Source organism: Hemiscyllium ocellatum (genome assembly GCF_020745735.1).
Source record: "Hemiscyllium ocellatum isolate sHemOce1 chromosome 27 unlocalized genomic scaffold, sHemOce1.pat.X.cur. SUPER_27_unloc_3, whole genome shotgun sequence".
In the NCBI taxonomy this organism is placed as follows: Eukaryota; Metazoa; Chordata; class Chondrichthyes; order Orectolobiformes; family Hemiscylliidae; genus Hemiscyllium; species Hemiscyllium ocellatum.
The window spans coordinates 933,781-954,108 of NW_026867498.1; the positions used below are offsets into that span (position 1 = coordinate 933,781).

At 48.7% G+C, this 20,328-nt stretch overlaps 3 protein-coding genes across 3 annotated transcripts in view; 1 reads left to right on the top strand and 2 right to left on the bottom strand.

Annotated features, from left to right (window-relative positions):
- Positions 1 to 1,291, bottom strand: part of LOC132808041 (zinc finger protein 664-like) — a 156,238-nt gene extending 154,947 nt beyond the window's left edge. Inside the window, exon 1 of the mRNA XM_060821953.1 lies at positions 1,011 to 1,291. The gene's annotated coding sequence lies outside the window, so the exon portion shown is untranslated. The remainder of the gene's footprint in view (positions 1 to 1,010) is intronic.
- The window catches only part of LOC132808032 (zinc finger protein 239-like), a 134,362-nt gene extending 117,986 nt beyond the window's left edge, over positions 1 to 16,376 (bottom strand). Inside the window, exon 1 of the mRNA XM_060821937.1 lies at positions 16,355 to 16,376. The gene's annotated coding sequence lies outside the window, so the exon portion shown is untranslated. The remainder of the gene's footprint in view (positions 1 to 16,354) is intronic.
- On the top strand, positions 8,164 to 13,655 carry LOC132808016 (zinc finger protein 835-like). The gene is made up of 2 exons (XM_060821912.1): positions 8,164 to 8,374; positions 11,565 to 13,655. The coding sequence occupies exon 2, from the start codon at positions 11,967 to 11,969 to the stop codon at positions 13,101 to 13,103; it is 1,137 nt and encodes a 378-aa protein (XP_060677895.1). The 5' UTR covers positions 8,164 to 8,374; positions 11,565 to 11,966; the 3' UTR covers positions 13,104 to 13,655.
- Positions 16,377 to 20,328: the final 3,952 nt, after the last annotated feature.

Here is a 20,328-nt window from a genome sequence, read left to right on the forward strand (position 1 = left end):
GCTGGTGTTATTGACAGATTTTAAGTGTTCAAATGCCAAGAGGAGAAATAAAGGGTATAGCCACAGTTTATTTTCCCCTCTGAGGCTCAACATTTTATAGCTTTTGCATCTTGTTTGGCTGCTCAACTTTTTTTAATATATCGTTTCCCCAGAGTAGGGGTGAGGTTCACAACTAGAGGGCATAGGTTTAGGGTGAGAGCAGAAGGATATAAAAGGTACCACAGGGGCAACTTTTCCATGCAGAGGGTGGTGCATGTATGAAATGAGCTGCGAGAGGAAGCAGTGGAGGCTGGTATAACTACAACATTTAAAAGGCATCTGGATAGGTATGTGAATAGAAAGGGTTCAGAGGGATATGAGCCAAGTGCTGGCAAATGGGACTACATTAATTTAGGATATCTGGTTGGCATGGACAGGTTGCACCGAATGAATGTGTTCCCATTCTGTACAACTGTGAGACTCTAAACAATACAAAGTATATATTTTCAAGTACCAAACTATCTCCATGTTAACAAGGCTTAGTGCACAATCTGCTTTACAAACCATGCTCAACAGGTCCTGCCCCTTCAATGACTGAGGAACATATACATGCTGGTGCATAGTATCCTTCACTAGTATTTACACACTACCCTCAGCAATTGCACAAGTAACAGCAAAGGGCAAACAGCACAAGGATTAAACACACACAGTGAGGGGTAAACAGCACAAGGATTAAACACACAGTGAGGGGTAAACAGCACAAGGATTAAACACACAGTGAGGTGTAAACAGCACAAGGATTAAACACACAGTGAGGGGTAAACAGCACAAGGATTAAACACACAGTGAGGGGTAAACAGCACAAGGATTAAACACACAGTGAGGGGTAAACAGCACAAGGATTAAACACACAGTGAGGGGTAAACAGCACAAGCGCCAGTAAAAGCAGATGGAAAGTGAGTGTAAAATGTGACTATGACAGGACAGGCCCCACATTCCTTCCCCTCCGTCCCCCCCACAACCTGCCTCACCTTTCACCTCCCGGGCCCAGTACCTTCCAGGTGGCCCCATAGTTGACACAGGGGCCGCCCCACGACCAGTAGAACTCCACCACCCAGGCGCCCGACCAGTTCCCAAGCAGGTCCTTAACCCCATCCGCCTCCAGAATGTTCACCGGCTCCTGGCTGCTGTACAGCCGGCCGGTGTGGCCGTGACACAGCAGCTGCGCCAGGAAGGCGGCGGCGGCGGCCAGTGCCGGGTGTCTGCCCCGGGCCGCACGGCGCCATTTTCCTAACGGCCGCCCTCCCGCCGCTTCCTCGCTCGAGCGACTTCTCCTCCCAACCGCCTTCGCCCCCGCGTGACGTCTGCACGGGGGGATGGGCGGGGCCGGGGGAGCCTCACCGTCACCAAGCAACAGCCACCTCGCGCTACAACTGCTCATTCACAAAAACAAACTCTCCTGTCTCGCTCTGCAGCTGCAGGGGGGGACACTGCCACGTTTCGAGGAGCCCTGTCTACATTGGGAAAGCTCACCGCTCCATTTAAACACATATTCCCACATCTAACGGAACGGCCTCATATCTAAAGGGGGAAATCTGCATTTTAAAGGGACATGGACATTTTAACGGGTATTTCCGCAAATACAGGGATGTAAATGGACGAGATTACATTTCAAAGGGATGTGGGCACATTCAAAGGGATATCTTAATATGTAAAGTGACGCAGTTATATCTAAATGAATCTACATTTCGAAGAGACGTTGCCCTGTTTATAAGTAGAGACAATAGGTGTGAATTCTGTCTGTGTCCCAATGCTAACATTTTTCTTAGAAAAGCTCTGCACTTAAATTACATTCTTGAGAAGGTAATTTATAGATTAGAGTGTGGGTTAGGGAGAATTGGCCGTGCTAAGTTACCCATAGTGACCAGGGATGTACAGGTTAGGGTGGATTGGCCATGGGAAATACGGAGTAAGGGGTTGGGTATGGGTGGGATACTGTTCAGAGGGCCAGAGAGAAATAGATGGGCTGAATGGCCCACTTCCACATTGTCGGAATTCTCTGACCCTCCCCACAAAGGGGCATTTTATTTGCATTTACCCTGTCAAACCCCTTTCAGAATTCTACTGGTTTCAATAGAGGTATACAGCACAGAAACAGACACTTCTGTCCAATTCGTCCACGCACACCAGGATTACAAACTAAACCAGTCCCACTTGCCTGCATTTCGCCCATATCCCTCTAAACCTTTCTATTCATGTACCCATCCAAATGCTGTTTCAATGTTGTAACTGTACCTGCATCGACCACATCCTCAGCAAGTTCATTCCACATGCAAATCACCCTCTTTCAAATTGTTGCCCCTCCGGTTCCTTTTAAATCTCTCTCTTCACATTTAAAAAAATGCCCCCCCCCCGAGTTTTGAGCTCCCCGCCGCGAAGCAAGAGCCATTTGCTATTCACCTTACCTCCACTCCTCATGATTTTATCAATCCCAATGAGGTCGCCCCCCCAACCTCCTGTGCTCCAGTGAATAAAGTCCCAGCCTCTCCTTATAACTCAAACCCTCCAGTCCTTACAACATCCTGGTAAATCTTTATTAAACCCTCTCTAACAGTATTCTTCCAATTACAGGGCCACCAGAACTGTACTCAGTACTCTGAAAGTGGCCTCACCAACATCCTGTACAACCTCAACATGATGTCCCAACCCCTCTCCTCAATGGTGTGAACAATGAAGGCAATGTTGCGAGATGCCGTCTGAAAACCATCCCGTCTAGCAGTGATGAGAAAGTGAGGTCTGCAGATGCTGGAGATCAGAGCTGAAAATATATTGCTGGAAAAGCACAGCAGGTCAGGCACCAAGGAACAGGAGATTTGACATTTCGGGCATAAGCCCTTCTTCTTCGCTTGTCTACCAGTGATGCAACTTCCAAAGAACTATGTACCTGAAACTCCCCCCCGCCCCCCACCTCCCAACCATGTCTGTGTGTTCTACAACACGACTAATGGCCCAACCATTATCTGTACAACCCCTTGCCTTTATTAAGCGTCTCTCTCACACACATACTCTATCTCAGACAGACTGACACACACACTCGCAGCCTCATACTCCATCACACTCTCTCTTTCCCAAGCATGCACAACACACACTTCTGCGCACTCACAAACTCACATGCACACACACTCACTCTCTCATGCATACACACACACTACTCTATGGGTTGAAATTGTATTGGCAGAATTATATTTGCAGATACATTCAATTTTGTTCAAAAATTACACAATCTGCAGGCAGTCAATGCATGTAATATTCTACAAATTCCGACTTTGGAAACAGAACCGGTCTGATTCAAGATTGGAATACTGACAGACTCAAATCGCACACCTTTAATGCATTGTCTGAGCGGGTATATCTTTTTTTTATAAAACCTTAAGTCATCTCAAGAACATTGTTACATATTAATGAACCAAAGCCCACACCCATTCTAAGAGATGAAGAATATCTAAGTTGGTTCAATATATTCTATCAGTTGCATGACACTTGATCTCCGCCTGGGAACCCTCCAACCACAAGGTATGAATTCAGATTTCTCCAGCTTCCTCATTTCCCCTCCCCCCACCTTGTCTCAGTCGGTTCCCTCAACTCAGCACCGCTCCTAACCTGCAATCCTCTTCCTGACCTCTCCGCCCCCACCCCACTCCGGCCTATCACCCTCACCTTGACCTCCTTCCACCTATCCCACCTCCATAGTCCCTCCTCCCTACCTTTTATCTCAGCCGGCTTGGCTCTCTCTCTCTTATTCCTGATGAAGGGCTTATGCTCGAAACGTCGAATTCTCTATTCTGAGATGCTGCCTAACCTGCTGTGCTTTGACCAGCAACACATTTGCAGCTTTTGATATAAGTTCTGTGTCTTATGATGCTGTTCCACGAGGCTTATGTATTGATGAAGCAAGATGGTACAGATGAGGCGATGGAGAATTACAGATCACCGAGGAAAGATTTAAAGAGAGTGTGAACTCATTGGGCCGAGTGGCCTGCTCCCACTCTGTGGCGATTCTCTGAAGCGAATGGATATTAGCAAACGGTGCAGGACAACGCAGGCGCAGTGCGTGCGCCCGGCGTGGCCACGCCCACCAGCTCCTTCCTAGCTGATCTGTAGCTCGCCATCGCCTCATCTGAACCATCTTGCTTCATCAACACATAAGCCTCCTCCTTCTTTGTAACAAGAGATGCAATTTCTGTTGTAAACCACGGTTCCCTTACCTTATCACTTCCTCCCTGCCTGACAGGGACATACCTATCAAGGACACACAATATCTGTTCCTTAAACCAGCTCACATTTCAATTGTCCCCATCCCCTGCATTGTGCTACCCGATTCTATGCATCCCAAGTCTTGCCTAATTGCATTATAATTGCCCTTGCCCCATTGATAACTCTTGACCTGTGGCATGTTCCTATCCCTTTACATCGCTAAATGAAACCTAACTGAATTATGGTCACTCTCTCCAAAGTGCTCACCTACCACTAAATCAAACACCAGGCCTGGTTCATTACCAAGCACCAGATCCAGTGTGACCTCCCCTCTTGTCAGCTCTTCGACATACTGTGTCAGAAAACCCTCCTGCACACACTGGACAAAAACTGATCCATACGATGTACTAGAGTGAAAGCATTTCCAGTCAATGTTGGGGAAGTTAAAGTCCCCCATAATGACCACCTTGTTCCATTCACTCCTACCCAGAATAATTTTGCCCCCCAGTCTGTCCTGTTTGTACAAGTCCCACCTTCCCCAGAATGAGCCCCATTTATCCCCGGCGAGAAGTACGTTTGGAGTGGCGGATGTATCAGGAATGGGTGCTGGGATCATCCAGTTCAAACACTACCTCAAAACCAGAAAGGTTGGAGTGGCTGCTGCTGCCTTGCCTAAATAATTCCCCACTTGAGGCTGTTAAAGAGAGCACCAAAAATACCTTGGAATAAACAGAGAGGAAGGCGAGTAACCCAGAAAGTAACCGAAGGAGATCGCCTCTTCTGAACTTTGATACCAATGTATAGGGCTGCTTGAGCAGGAGGAGAAATACAGAAGTTGGCGGCTTCCCTGGAAGAGTTGGCCAACAATACTGCTGCTGCGTTGGCTGAAATCCAATCCCAAATAGCTGCCATAACGACCGAAATGATTGTCACTAGGCTAAGGACCCTTCAGAACAGGATGGCTCTGGACTATATGCTAGCAGTGAAGGTGGTACCTGTGCACTCATTGGAGAGGAGTGTTGCACGTACATACCTCAGGTCTCCTCTAACATGACTGATATCTCCAAACATGTGTGAGACAAAATCACCAACATAAGGGAGGCCAGGAATCGGTACTGGAATGAGAAAGGTTGGGATTGGGGGATTTGGGGCTTGACTGATTGGGGAAGGTGGTTAGTCAATCTAGCTATCTATGGATTATTGATATTAGTGGGTCTGGTGGTAGGGTTCAATGGCCTAATGAGCTGATTGATGACATCCCTTGGGGAAGGAACCCAAATAAATCATCATATGCTTTTACAATCAGCAGGTGATATGCAACAAAGAGAAAGTCAAAGAATGCTTCTAGAGTTCGAGGAACGAACAACAGAAATGTTAAATGTAAGATTGTGAACCCCATCGCCAAAAGGCGTAAGAGGGCAGAACATAAGAAAATGAATTAAAGGAGATTTAATAAATGCAAAAACAACAGTTAGAGAAAAAGGAAAAGGGGGAATTGTGGGAGATTAGAAATGTTGTTTTTGCAGATGGGTGACGGGGTGTAGTGGGGGGGAAGGGACAGGAACATGATACAAACGGTCGTGGAATTCTTGTAGCGTGGAGCATACTTAAGGCTAAGACTTTAATGAATACAGAGGGTCTTTTAAAGAAAATAGTTTTAAGCTAGGAAATAACTTTAAAGTGTTGTAGTTGACCACAAAAAGAAGGAACAGGGCCATTTCACAATAAAGCTTATAGTATGATAAGAGAAACTGGATAAAAGAACAAGCTGTAACAAACAAGGAACAAAGAATGCAGACAAGGACAGCAGGATGGTCAGATAAAAAAACAACTAACAAGTGAGGTAATTGGCTTATGATAGGATGGAAAAAGGGAGGTGTGATTCCGCAACTTGTAAACTGAATAAGAAAGCTAACATGCTGTGTTTGGTGAGCATTTCTGCTTGATTGCAGAAGCGTCCGGTATCTGCAAGACTGTAATAAATTGTTCTTGTTTCCAAGGCTTTGTCTCAGGCTGATAGATTTATGAGTGAGTTCTGTTTCTCACATTTCTACTTATGTCATTGGTACATACATGGACCATGACTTGGGGCTGGAAACCCTATCCCTTCAGGACCCCAAACATACGAGCCGAGTCATCACGCACCCTGGCATCTGGGAGGCAACACACCAACCGCGAGTCATGTTCGTTCCCAACAAACCTTCTATCTGACCCTCTAACTACCAAGTCCCCAACGACTAACACTCTCCTGCTTTCACTCCTTCCCTCCTGTTGCAACAGGGACAGGCTCTGTGCCAGAGACCTGGGCCCCAGTGCATACCCCTGGTGGGTCATTGTCCCGCCTCAACAGTAACACTGACTTATACAGCAAGAAGGAAATAAAAATAAGTCGTCCCTCCTCTCCCAGGAACCTCTGCTCTCCGACTTCAAATTTAAACCTCAAATCAGTGACTGCCCACTCCTGGGTTGCTGCTGCCGCTGAAAAACAGAAAATGTCACCTTTATTTGTGGTTAGCACTGCTGCCTCACAGCGCCAGAGCCCGGGTTCAATTCCCCTCCCACATCTGGGCGGCTATTCTCCTACAGTCCAAAGACGTGCGGGTTCGGGTGAATTGGCCACGTTAAATTGCGCCATAGTGTTAGGTGACAGGGAATGGCGCTGGGTGTTTTGCTCTTCGGCGGGTCGGTGTGGACTTGTTGGGCCGAAGGGCCTGTTTCCACACTGTAGGGAATCGGATATAAAGTTCTGGAATTTATATATTGATGAACTGAAACCTGCAACCCATTCTAAAAGATGAAGGACTCAGCAGCGATCCAGGTTTGTCCCAAATATTGCGTCGGTTGCATGACGCTGTGATCTGTTGCTATTAATTCTGTGTCTTATGATCCTGCAGCACAGCTCCCCGCAGAAGGAGCAGCGCTGCAGTAGCCAGTGCTTCTACATACACCTGGGTGGGCGGGGTTTATCCTGGGGGGCGGGTTTTAGCGGGAGGGCGTTGCTCATGGGCGGGGCGTGACTCGTGAGAGGCTGGCGCGCTCGTACGGGGAGGGGGCGAGGCTCAGCGGTCGGTGCAGCGCGTCGAGCCTGGAGGCGCGCGGCTTTGTGGGCGGGTGCGCGTTGTTTTGACTTGCACGTGGACCGAGGCGAAGCGGCGGGGTTTGGTGCGCGAGGGGGAAAAGTGTTTTGGTTCCCAGAGACAGGGCTTTGTCTCGAAGGGGCGGGGTTTACGTGCAGCGGTCGAAGGGACGGGAATGACGTGTTGCGTTCGGTAGGGGCAGGGCTTACGACTGCTTTCGAAAGGGGCTGGGTTTACGAGATTCCCTCGGAAGGGGCGGGGCTTACGCGCTGCGTTCGGAAGGGGCTGCGTTTACGACCTGCGTTCGGAAGGGGTGGGGTTTACGTGCTGCGTTCTGAGGGGGCGGGGTTTACAAGTCTCATTGGTGGCGGAGGGGGCGGGGCTGAGGCCGTCCCGAAGACGGAAGTGTGTCCGCGGCCTATTGCCTCCGCTGGAGTCTCGGCTGCAGCAAGTAAGGTAAAACTTTATCAGTGTTTCCTTTTACAGAGTTTGTATTTAATAACCAGTAATGGCTACTCAATATCATCATAAAGTCCCAAAATGCCATTCATTTCAATCCATTGCAGATAAACACTAAGAGTTAATTTTCTACGGGATTCAACAGCCTCAGCACTAAAATGGTCTCACAAGGGAACGGCTGTGAATGTTATCACTTGGTGTCCTGTTCACACAGATTCACCGATGCTGAGGCAAACCTTCTTAATTGCCTTACAGCATCCTGTTATCACTTGGTGAGCCCAGGTGTCCCTATCTTTAAGTTCTCTCCTCTTTCTGAGCCTTCCTGCCTGTTTATTTTCTAGTGCAGTAAATGTGTTCAATAATTCAGCATTACATTTTAGTCTAAATGTTTAATGACTAGTTTTAAGGCTGTAGACTTTATCACCCAGATGCCCACACCCTCATTCCTCCCTTTGATTGCACTATGATCACTGAAAGAGAAGGCTAGTGCAAACGGATGCCCTTCACGGTGGTCCAACCATCAACATCCTGCAGAGCGGCACCTCTATCTTCGCAGATCATCTGGTTATATTTATCATCGCCATCGACACGTGGGTGAGCCATTGGTACGTAAAAGGAGCATCTTCTGGGGCAAATCTATATTACTAAGGGACCTCATAAGCTTAGCAATTAAACACCTAACAAGAGCAATACTGACAAAAAGAGGAAAAGTATTCTACCATACATAGCTAAATTGATAAGCCAATTGTACCATGAGTCCAATCTGCAGTTTCCCCAACTGGTCCCTTCAGTCATTCTGTCAAGGAATACCTGGATCTCTTCTTGTATCTTAGTAATATTGCCAGTGAGATCAGGAATGCCCATAGTGCATTTATCTTGGACAATGGTGCAGACCTCACCCTCCCGGGCGTGTTTATAGTCTAAGGCATACTGATTCTGCATAGAGTAAAGACACAGGTCTGATAATCCCAGTTTCCTCTCTTCCAGAGCCTCTTCAGTCTTATTTCCTCGAATGGTCAGGCCATAAAAGAGGGAATTGCGGTTCTTTTGACATGTCACCCCTGCCGATCCTTCCAACCTCAGGGTACTCTGGATTCCGTATCTTATTGGGTGTCCTGTATTGTCACCCAGTCCGTTCCAGGTCCATGTACCGCATAAGGCCTGCGGTAACCCAGCTAGTGTTACACCAACTGTTTGTACACACAGACCGGAGCTATTGGAAAGTGATATTTCACTTCGCAGGGTCGGCAGCAGGAAGACTGACGAATAGTATGGAATCGGGGACTGGGGACGGGGCAAGTAGGTCATCTGATAGAGAGGAGTAACATACTCCTGCCTCTGGGGTGAAGAGCGTTCTGTGGGCCTGTATAAATAAGTTGTTTGCGGATTGTGGAGTTTCCCCAATCAAGCTTCCCTTTTCTCGAGTCGGCCCGTACTGCAAAAAGGGATGGTGTTCCCAGGCGTCTTTAAAATATTTATCATAATAACGGGGTTGACCATTTTTATCCTCACTAGGCTTGCGTCTGCAGGTAAAATCAAAAAAACATGGTAACGACATGGTAACTCCCACTGATTTCTACTGTCCAGATGGACCATCTGGTCTTTCTGATGTAAGAGTCCATTGCAATCATCAATCTTCATCACGTCCCACACGTCAAAGGCGTCTGGTCCGGTGCACTGGACCACATCTCCTCAGCATGGGTGGTGGATAATCTCTGATCATTCCTGGTCGCATCCATACTCAGTGGCTTTCCCCATCAGGGTGTTGTACGTGATCAGAAAGGTGAGGAGATAAGCGATCCCCCCCATGTCCCTCCTCTTAGTTCAAGTATCTGTAATAAGATTAACATTAGAACAACAGCAAAATTCAAAAACCCAACTGGACAGTGTCCACTCCTTTTGTTGGGATTCCAGTATTCTCTCCTCCTCTTCCCCACTTTTGATTGGTGCGGTCAATCAATTTACAATGGTGCATTGGACCCAAGCCGTGGGCCCAGTGACTTTGACCACTTTAGGGGTGGGAAGTAAAACCTGGAAGGGGCCATCCCAACGAGGTTGGAGACTTTTGCCAGTCCAAGTCTTGACGAGCACCAACGAACCAGGCTCTACCCGTGACGAGGCTGAAAGGGAGGGAACATCGCTGTAGGCCGCACGCTCCTGGGAGTGAAAGGCACGCATAACACTAGTTAGAGCAAGAACATAACAAATCGTTGCTTCGGTCATGTGATGGAAGTGGACTGAGAAGGGAGCTGAATTGTTCCAAGGGGTACGGAGAGGGTGACCAGAGAGACTCTCAGCTGAAGACAGTCATGTCTTGCCCACAGACATGGATCGCATCTGGAATGAGGCCACAGGGATTAGCATAACCAGGAGAGGCCAGACTCGGCCATTAATTTGGCAAGTTTAGTCTTGACTCTGGTTAAAACATTCATCAAGGCCGGCCGCCTGAGGATGATAAGCAGCATGCAGTTGCTGACAAATACAAAGCTGGGAAGAGAGTTCTCCGTTAATATTACCTACAAAGTGTGGTCCATTGTCCGAGCTAATGCACGCAGGTATACTGAAGCGGGGAATTATTTCCTTAAACAAAATCTTCACCACAGACTCAGCAGTAGCGTTAGGAAGAGGGTAGGCTTCAATCCACTTAGAAAAGACATCAACAATAAGCAAAACATATTTACAGCAACTCAACTCATTTCTACAACTCAATGAAGTCCAGTTGAAGTGTCTCCAAGGGACACTCCAGCAAGGGAGTTCTCGTAGAGATACTTGAACTAAGAGGTGGGGGATCACCTACCCACTGACCTGTATGATCACGTACAACATCCTGATCGGGAAAGCCACTGACTAAGTATCGATGCGATCTGGAACGATCTGAGATTATCCTGATGTCATCTGGTGCACCAGACCAGACACTTTCAACGTGGAGTCGCTTGAGCGATGGCGTGAGCTGCAAGAGGAAGTGGTGGGTGCTGGTACGATGATATGTTAAAAGGCTCTTGGACGGGCATCTGAATATGAAGGGTTCAGATGGGTCAGGGCCAAGTGATGGCAAATGCGACTGGAGTCATTGAGATGGACAGCACAGAAACAGACCCTTCGGTCCAACTCGTCCTTGCTGACAAGATAGCCAACCCAATTTAGTCCCAGCTGCCAGCACCCGGCCCATATAGGGATCAAGTGATGCCAAACGTGACTAGATTAATTTAGGATATCTGGGCAGGTTGGGCCAAAGGGTCTGTTTCTGTGCTGTGTGATTCTAATTGTCTTCAGTGAAAGCAGAAGTGTGGTTGTGAAGGCTGGACTTTCAGGGCATGTTTTGCCCTGACTGGGAGCAGAAGAGTTTGACTGAAGTGTGTCGGTGTTAATGCCTTGATGTCTCATTTTGCTCCCAGCTTCCTGGGGTCGTTAACCATTTTGTGTCTGGTCCTTCCTCAAGAAGCTGCATTGCAGGTTCACTCTGAATTGACACACTTTTTTTTGCTTCCCAAAATCAGACCTGATCACTCTCAGCAGGATCCCAGTGTTGTGAAAGATATTAACTTTCAGGTGGAGATATTCAAAATTCAGAGATATCAGTCTCGCCATTTCTGCTTTTTCTGTCCCTGTAAGATCCTGAATCAGCACCTTCAGGGGAATTAGTTAGAGCGGAGTGAGAACAGAGGGGAAGGGAGAGTGGGATGGTGCTTTCAATTTTGTGGAATAACAAAAGAATATTCCACAGAAAGTAGAGTTGCTTGTTCTGAATTTCTACCCTGCACTGATAGTGATGACTTTTGTAATCTCTTTTTGCAGAGTATTTGAAAATCTGAAGACTGAAGTTTCAAAATCAACAGATGAAGGGCTTATGCCCGAAACATTGACTCTCCTGCTCCTCGGATGCTGCCTGACCTGCTGTTTTGCCAGCGCCACATTTTTTGACTGACTCTCCAGCGTCTGCAGTCCTCACTTTGATGTCAATGTCTGACAGTCACTCAATCCATTGGGACCACAACAATTTTTGACTGTGATTTCGGTGAGAGGGATCAACACTTTTTGGATTCCAGTTTGAGGACATTTTCAGCATCAGGTGGGACTGGATGAGAGACCCCACAGTTGCAGCGCACTGTGTGTGGAGCCTGAAAGAGTTATACCGCCTGGGAAGGGGATTTCACGGCAGGGCTCTACACATGTTTGTGTGCAGCTGAAGTTGTGGCCATGGAGAAACCCGAGGAATCCCGCCCCGTGGAGAAACCGTGGAAGTGTGGCGACTGTGGGAAAGGCTTCCGTTTCCCGTCTGCCCTGGAGACTCATCGGCGCAGTCACACCGGGGAGAGGCCGTTCCCCTGCACTGACTGCGGGAAGACCTTCAGAGATTACTCCCACCTGCTGAGGCACCAGCGGAGCCACACGGGGGACAAACCCATCAGCTGCCCAGACTGTGGGAAGGCCTTCATATTTTTCTCTGCCATGTTGGTCCACCAGCGGGTCCACACGGGAGAGAGGCCATTCAGCTGCCCTGAGTGTGGGAAGGCCTTCAGCAATTCCTACAACCTGCAGAGCCACCAGCGGGTCCACATGGGGGAGAGGCCCTTTACCTGCTCTCTGTGCGGGAAGGCCTTCAGCAGTTCCTCCTCCCTGCTGAGGCACCAGCTGGTCCACACCGGGGAGAGACCGTACACCTGCCCTCAGTGCGGGAAGGGATTCACCTGCTCCTCCAACCTGCTGACCCACCAGCGGATCCACAGGGGGGAGAGGCCCTTCAGCTGCCCAGAGTGTGGGAAGGCCTTTACCCAAATCTCTGCCTTGCGGAGCCACCAGCGGATCCACTCCGGGGAGAGGCCCTTCAGCTGCCCCGTATGCGGGAAGGGCTTCAATCGCTCCTCCTCCCTGCGGAGCCACCAGCGGATCCATACAGGGGAGAGGCCCTTCAGCTGCCCCGAGTGTGGGAAGGCCTTTACCCACGTCTCTGCCTTGCGGAGCCACCAGCGTGTCCACACGGGGGAGAGGCCCTTCACTTGCCCCGAGTGCGGGAAGGCCTTCAGCAGTTCCTCCACGCTGCTGACCCACCAGCATGTCCACACAGGGGAGAGACCGTACACCTGCCCTCAGTGCGGGAAGGGCTTCAACTGCTACTCCACCGTGCGGAGACACCAGCGGATCCACACAGGGGAGAGACCGTACACCTGCCCTCAGTGTGGGAAGGGCTTCAGCACATCTTCCTCCCTGCTGAGGCACCAGCGGATCCACACCGGGGAGAGGCCGTTCATCTGCTCTCAGTGCGGGAAGGGCTTCACCTACTCCTCCCAACTGCAGAAGCACCAGCGAGTTCACGTGCCATCGCAGGGGGATTGAAGGAGTGACGGCCGAGTCCCATTATCGATTGGAATATCAACCCGGTTCCGGGGACTCCCGGGTTCGAATCCCGCCATGACAGATGGCAGAATTGGTATTCGGTCAGAAATGTGGAATTCGGAATCTAACGATGAGACCATTTCAGGGAGGGGGTGGTGTGGGGGAGAAAACCCCCATCTGATTCCCTCTCTCCCTTGTTAGGGAAGGGAACTGCCATTGTGGGAAAGGATACACTCAGTCGTCCCAGCTGCATCCTTTACCCGGTCTTGCCTACACGTGACTCCAGACCCACAGCAGTCTGGTTGACTCTACGCTGCTCATCCAACTTACTTGGATACAGGTTGAAATTGCTGAGTGAGGCAATACTCCCTCCAGGTTAAGGCTCCAATTACAAAGGGACAACTCAGTGGTGACCAATAATGAAGTAAGTGAGGGGTTGCACTTTGACCTTGAGCTGTTTTTAAAAAAAATGCTACTTTTTCTACGCCTTTCTGCTGGGAGATTCTGAAGCTGTAACAAAGTTGGGTCACAATAAAGATTACCTGAACTTCACACTGAGCTCAGACTCTCAATGACAGCTTTAAACTGCAACGGGTTTTTGGTTTAAAACTGCTGATTTCTTACAGGAGAAAGTGAGAACTGCAGATGCTGGAGATCAGGGACAAGATTAGAGTGGTGCTGGCAAAGCACTGCAGGTCAGGCAGCGTCCGAGGAGCAGGAAAATCGACATTTCGGGTTTGCTCCAGACTGCAACCTCCTTACTGTCAACCATCTGTGAGTAAGGTACTCTCTATCGGCAGAACATAACAACACGACGGTTGGAGGAGGAGCGCCTCATCTTCCGCCTGGGAACCCTCCAACCACAAGGGATGAACTCAAATTTCTCCAGTTTCCTCATTTCCCCTCCCCCCACCTTGTCTCAGTCGATTCCCTCGAACTCAGCACCGCCCTCCTAACCTGCAATCTTCTTCCTGACCTCTCCGCCCCCACCCCACTCCAGCCTATCACCCTCACCTTGACCTCCTTCCACCTATCACATCTCCATCGCCCCTCCCCCAAGTCCCTCCTCCCTACCTTTTATCTTAGCCTGCTTGGCAAACTCTTCTCATTCCTGATGAAGGGCTCTGGCCCGAAACGTCGAATTTCCTGTTCCTTGGATGCTGCCTGACCTGCTGTGCTTTAACCAGCAACATATTTTCAGCTCCTCTTGCTAACACACCACTTGCCTTGCTCATTCCTGCTGCATCTGTCTGACAACTGGCACAGAAGGACACTGATGCCCCTCTGAACATCCACGCATCATTCCTGATGAAGGGCTTGTGCCCCAAAATACGACTGTCCTATTGCTCGACCCACTGTGCTTTGCCAGTTGTGGTCATCTCTACATCAGGAAGACCGAGCGTAAACTTGGGGAATGGTTTGCCGAGCATCACAGCTGGGTCCGCAGAGGCTGAGCGGACTTCCCAGTCTCCACCCATTTTAATGCCCCTTCCCACTCCCCTTCTGACAAATTGGAGGAACAAAACCTCATCTTGTCTGAGCAGTCCACAGCCCGGAGGGCTCGACACTGAGTTCTCCAATTTCAAATAATCTCCCATCCCATCCCCCAACTCACTTCCCAGCCCCTTTCACTCTTCCCTGCTAACTAGATTCCTTCCTCCCATTCACCAACCAGGTTATGGGGATAAGGCAGGAAAAGGATACTGATTGAGGATGATCAGTCATGATCATAATGAATGGTGGTGCTGGCTCAAAGGGCAGAAGAGCTGACTCCTGCACCTATTGTCTATTGTACCCTCTACCTGTCTCCACCTATCCCCACTTCATCACCCTGCCCCCAGCAGACCCTTGTTCCACAGCTCTCCCTATACCCACCCCCAATCCTGAACAAGGGTTCCACCAGATACCTCAACTTCTCCACCTCCTGATACTGCCTGGCTTGCTTCCTTCTTCCAGTCTCCTGCCTGTCTATTTTGCCAATTGAGACAAAGGCTTGGACTAACTTTTCCAGAGTCTGTCCCCTCGCTGGATTCACTCCCATTCCTTTCAGTTGCTCCAAGTCAACAATTGAACCCCAGAGTTAAACGTAAATGGAAAAGGGGGTGAGAAAAGAGAATGCTGTACTCACAGATGTTGGACAGATGGCAGGAGGACCAGTCTCCTTCCGGTCCTCCAGTGATCCTTATTTGTCCATCAAAAGTAGGTTTCGCCCCTTTTCTGCCGACAATGAGGAACACGCCCAATGTTTTGGTGACAGTGGCAAACATGTGTGCTGCTTGTTGACACCGAGGAGTGTACACAATATGCTCTGCAGCAATGCTGGTGTTATTGACAGATTTTAAGTTTCCAAATGTCTATTGGAGATCAAAAAGGGTAGAGCGATATTTTTTTCCCCCATGTGGCTCAATATTTGATTGAGCAGCCAGACAAATGCAAAAGCAATGTTTTTAAGTCTTTTCCTCTGTGTTGGGGTGACCTTCACAACTAGAGGACATAGGTTTAGGGTGAGGCCACAAAGATATAAAAGGTACCTGAAGGGCAATGTTTCCATGCAGAGGGTGGTGCAGGTATGGAATGAGCTGCCAGAGGAAGTGGAGGAGGCCGGTATAATTACAGCCTTTAAAAGGTATCTGGATGGGTATATGAATAGGAATGGTTTAGAGGGATATAGTGCTGGCAAAGGGGACTAGATTAATGTAGGGTATCTGGTTGGCGTGGACAGGTTGGACTGAATGGGTGTGTTTCCATGCTGTACATCTCTATGACTCTAAATAATAAGTCTACTTTTCCAATGAACAAACTATCTCCATGTTAACAAGGCTTAGTGCACAACCTGCTTTACTAACCATTCTCAACAGGTCCTGCCCCTTCAGTGACTGAGGAACATATACATGCTGGTGCATAGTATCCTTCACTAGTATTTACACACTACCCTCAGCAATTGCACAAGTAACAGCAAAGGGCAAACAGCACAAGGATTAAACACACAGTGAGGGGTAAACAGCACAAGGATTAAAAAACACAGTGAGGGGTAAACAGCACAAGGATTAAAAAACAGTGAGGGGCAAACAGCTCAAGGATTAAACACACAGTGAGGGGTAAACAGCCCAAGGATTAAACACACAGTGAGGGGTAAACAGCACAAGGATTAAACACACAGTGAGGGGTAAACAGCACAAGGATTAAACACACAGTGAAGGGTAAACAGCACAAGCGCCAGTAAAAGCAGATGGAAAGTGAGTGTAAAATACCGGTGTCTGCCCCGGGCCGCACGGCGCCATTTTCCTAACGGCCGCCCTCCCGCCGCTTCCTCGCTCGAGCGACTTCTCCTCCCAACCGCCTTCGCCCCCGCGTGACGTCTGCACGGGGGGATGGGCGGGGCCGGGGGAGCCTCACCGTCACCAAGCAACAGCCACCTCGCGCTACAACTGCTCATTCACAAAAACAAACTCTCCTGTCTCGCTCTGCAGCTGCAGGGGGGGGACACTGCCACGTTTCGAGGAGCCCTGTCTACATTGGGAAAGCTCACCGCTCCATTTAAACACATATTCCCACATCTAACGGAACGGCCTCATATCTAAAGGGGGCAATCTGCATTTTAAAGGGACATGGACATTTTAACGGTATTTCCGCAAATACAGGGATGTAAATGGACGAGATTACATTTCAAAGGGATGTGGGCACATTCAAAGGGATATCTTAATATGTAAAGTGACGCAGTTATATCTAAATGAATCTACATTTCGAAGAGACGTTGCCCTGTTTATAAGTAGAGACAATAGGTGTGAATTCTGTGTGTCCCAATGTTGAGTCAAACTGACAAATTTCTTAGAAAAGCTCTGCACTTAAATTACATTCTTGAGAAGGTAATTTATAGATTAGAGTGTAGGTTAGGGAGAATTGGCCGTGCTAAGTTACCCATAGTGACCAGGGATGTACAGGTTAGGGTGGTTTGGCCATGGGAAATACGGAGTAAGGGGTTGGGTGTGGGTGGGATACTGTTCAGAGGGCCAGAGTGAAATAGATGGGCTGAATGGCCCACTTCCACATTGTCGGGATTCGAGACCCTCCCCATAAAGAGGCATTTTATCTGCATCTATCTTGTCAAGCCCCTTTCAGAATTCGAGTAAAAAATGAGGTCTGCAGATGCTGGAGATCACAGCTGAAAATGTGTTGCTGGTCAAAGCACAGCAGGCCAGGCAGCATCTCAGGAATAGAGAATTCGACGTTTCGAGCATTAGCCCTTCATCAGGAATGAGAGAGAGTAGCCAAGCAGGCTAAGATAAAAGGTAGGGAGGAGGGACTTGGGGGAGGGGCGATGGAGGTGGGATAGGTGGAAGGAGGTCAAGGTGAGGATGATAGGCCGGAGTGGGTAAACAGCACAAGGATTAAAAAAAACAGTGAGGGGTAAACAGCACAAGGATTAAAAAACACAGTGAGGGGTAAACAGCACAAGGATTAAAAAACACAGTGAGGGGTAAACAGCACAAGGATTAAACACACAGTGAGGGGTAAACAGCACAAGGATTAAAAAACACAGTGAGGGGTAAACAGCACAAGCGCCAGTAAAAGCAGATGGAAAGTGAGTGTAAAATGTCACTATGACAGGACAGGCCCCACATTCCTTCCCCTCCGTCCCCCCACAACCTGCCTCACCTTTCACCTCCCGGGCCCAGTACCTTCCAGGTGGCCCCATAGTTGACACAGCGGCCGCCCCACGACCAGTAGAACTCCACCACCCAGGCGCCCGACGAGTTTAGATTAGAGTGTAGGTCGTAGGGAGAATTGGCCGTGCTAAGTTACCCATAGTGACCAGGGATGTACAGGCTAGGGTGGATTGGCCATGGGAAGTACAGAGTAAGGGTTTGGGTATGGGTGGGATACTGTTCAGAGGGCCAGAATGAAATAGATGGGTTGAATGGCCTGCTCCCACATTGTCGGAATTCAAGACTCTCCCCACAAAGAGGCATTTTATCTGCATCTATCCTGTCAAGCCCCTTTCAGAATTCTGCCGGTTTCAATAGAGGTGTACAGCACAGAAACAGACACTTCGGTCCAATTCATCCATGCCCACCAGGATTCCAAACTAAACCAGTCCCACTTGCCTGCATTTGGCCCAGTTCCCTCTAAACCTTTCTATTCATGTACCCATCCAAATGCTGTTTCAATGTTGTCACTGTACCTGCATCTACCACATCCTCAGCAAGTTCATTCCACATGCAACTCACCCTCTTTCAAAATGTTGCCCCTCCGCTTCCTTTTAAATCTCTCTCCTTACATTAAAAAAATGTTTTTTGAGTTCCCCTACGTTAAGCAAGAGCCATTTTCTATTCACCTTACCTCCACTCCTCATCATTTTATCAATCTCAATGAGGTCAACCCCCAACCTCCTGTGCTCCAGTGAATAAAGTCCCAGCCTCTCCTTATAACTCAAACCCTCCAGTCCTTACAACATCCTGGTAAATCTTTATTAAACCTCAATTTCACAACATCTTACTGATAGTAAGGAAACCAGAATTGCACACAATATTCCAAATGTGGCCGAACCAATGTCCTGTACAGCCACAACATAACTTCCCAAATCCTATACTCAGAGGATTGGGAAAGTTTTCAAAACCTACAAAAGACAACTGGGAAAGAATGGAGGACAAACGAAACCTTCGAGGGTCAGCTTGGAGGCATCAAGGTCTCAGGACAGGGTGGGGATGACCCCAGCTATGGGCCACATTCCAGCAAATGGGACTAGATAAATTTAGGATATCTGGTCAGTACAATTGTGTTGGACAGAAGGGTCTGTTTCTGTGCTATGTATCTCTATGACTCTGGCGTTTGCCAGAGTCAGGAGGTTCACTTTCTCTCTACTTTCAATGTTAATGCCTTGATGTCCCATTTTGCTCCCACCTTCCTGGGGTCGTTAACCATTTTGTGTCTGGTCCTTCCTCAAGAAGCTGCGTGGCAGGTTCACCCTGAATTGACACTTTCTTTTTGCTTCCCAAAATCAGACCTGCTCACTCTCAGCAGTATCCCAGTGTTGTGAAAGATATTAGCTTTCAGGCGGAGGTATCCAAAGTTCAGAGAGACGGCAGTCTTGATGTTTTTGCTTTTCTGTCCTGTAAGATCCTGAATCAGCACCTTCAGGAGAATTAGTTCGAGCCGAGTGAGAACAGAGGGGGAAGAGAGAGTGGGATGGTGCTTTCAATTTTGTGGAATAACAAAAGAAAAGAATATTCCACAGAAAGTAGAATTGCTTGTTCTGAATTTCTACCCTGCACTAATGACCTTTGTAATCTCTTTTTACAGAGCACAGTAGCGCCTCGACATACGAACAAACCTGTTCATGTACAAATCGGTTTACGAACAAGATTGTACGTAAAATTTTGCTTCAACGTACGTACGAAATTCAAGGTACGAACACAAAAGCTCTCGGGCCCCGCGTGATCTCATTCAGTTCGTCTTTGGCGTGTGCGCTGTGAACAGCCGTCCAACCATTCTTACGCTATCTGAACAATGGGAAAAGTTGATTCAGTTCGCGAACTTTTCGGATTAAGTTCGTAAGTCGAGGCGCGACTGTATTTGAAAATCTGAAGATGGAAGTTTCAACATCAACATCAACATCAACTCTTCGGCGGGTCGGTGTGGACTTGTTGGGCCGAAGGGCCTGTTTCCACACTGTAGGGAATCTGATCTAAAGTTCTGGAATTTATATATTGATGAACTGAAACCTGCAACCCATTCTAAAAGATGAAGGACTCAGCAGCGATCCAGGTTTGTTACAAATATTGCGTCGGTTGCATGACGCTGTTATCTTTTACTATTAATTCTGTGTCTTATGATCCTGCAGCACAGCTCCCCGCAGAAGGAGCAGCGCTGCAGAGGCTAGTGCTTCCAAATACACCTGGGTGGGCGGGGTTTATCAGGAGGGGCGGGGTTTAGCCTGGGGGCGGGTTTAAGCGGGAGGGCGTTGCTCATGGGCGGGGCGTGTCTCGTGAGAGGGTCGCGCGCTAGTAGGCGGGGCTAGGCTCAGCGGGCGATGCGGCGCGTTGAGCCTGTAGGCGCGCAGCTTTGTGGGCGGTTGCTCGTGGGGGAAGGGGGCGTGGTTTTGATTTGCGCGGGGACCAAGGTAAGGGGTGGGTTTTCGTGCGCGACGGGAAAAGAGGTGTGGTTCCAAGAGGCGGAGCTTTGTCTCGAAAGGGCAGGGTTTACGAGTTGCGTTCGAAAGGGGCGG

Coding starts and splice junctions, on each gene's coding strand:
- LOC132808016 (XM_060821912.1), top strand. CDS start 11,967: ATGGAGAAACCCGAGGAATCCCGCCCCGTGGAGAAACCGTGGAAGTGT.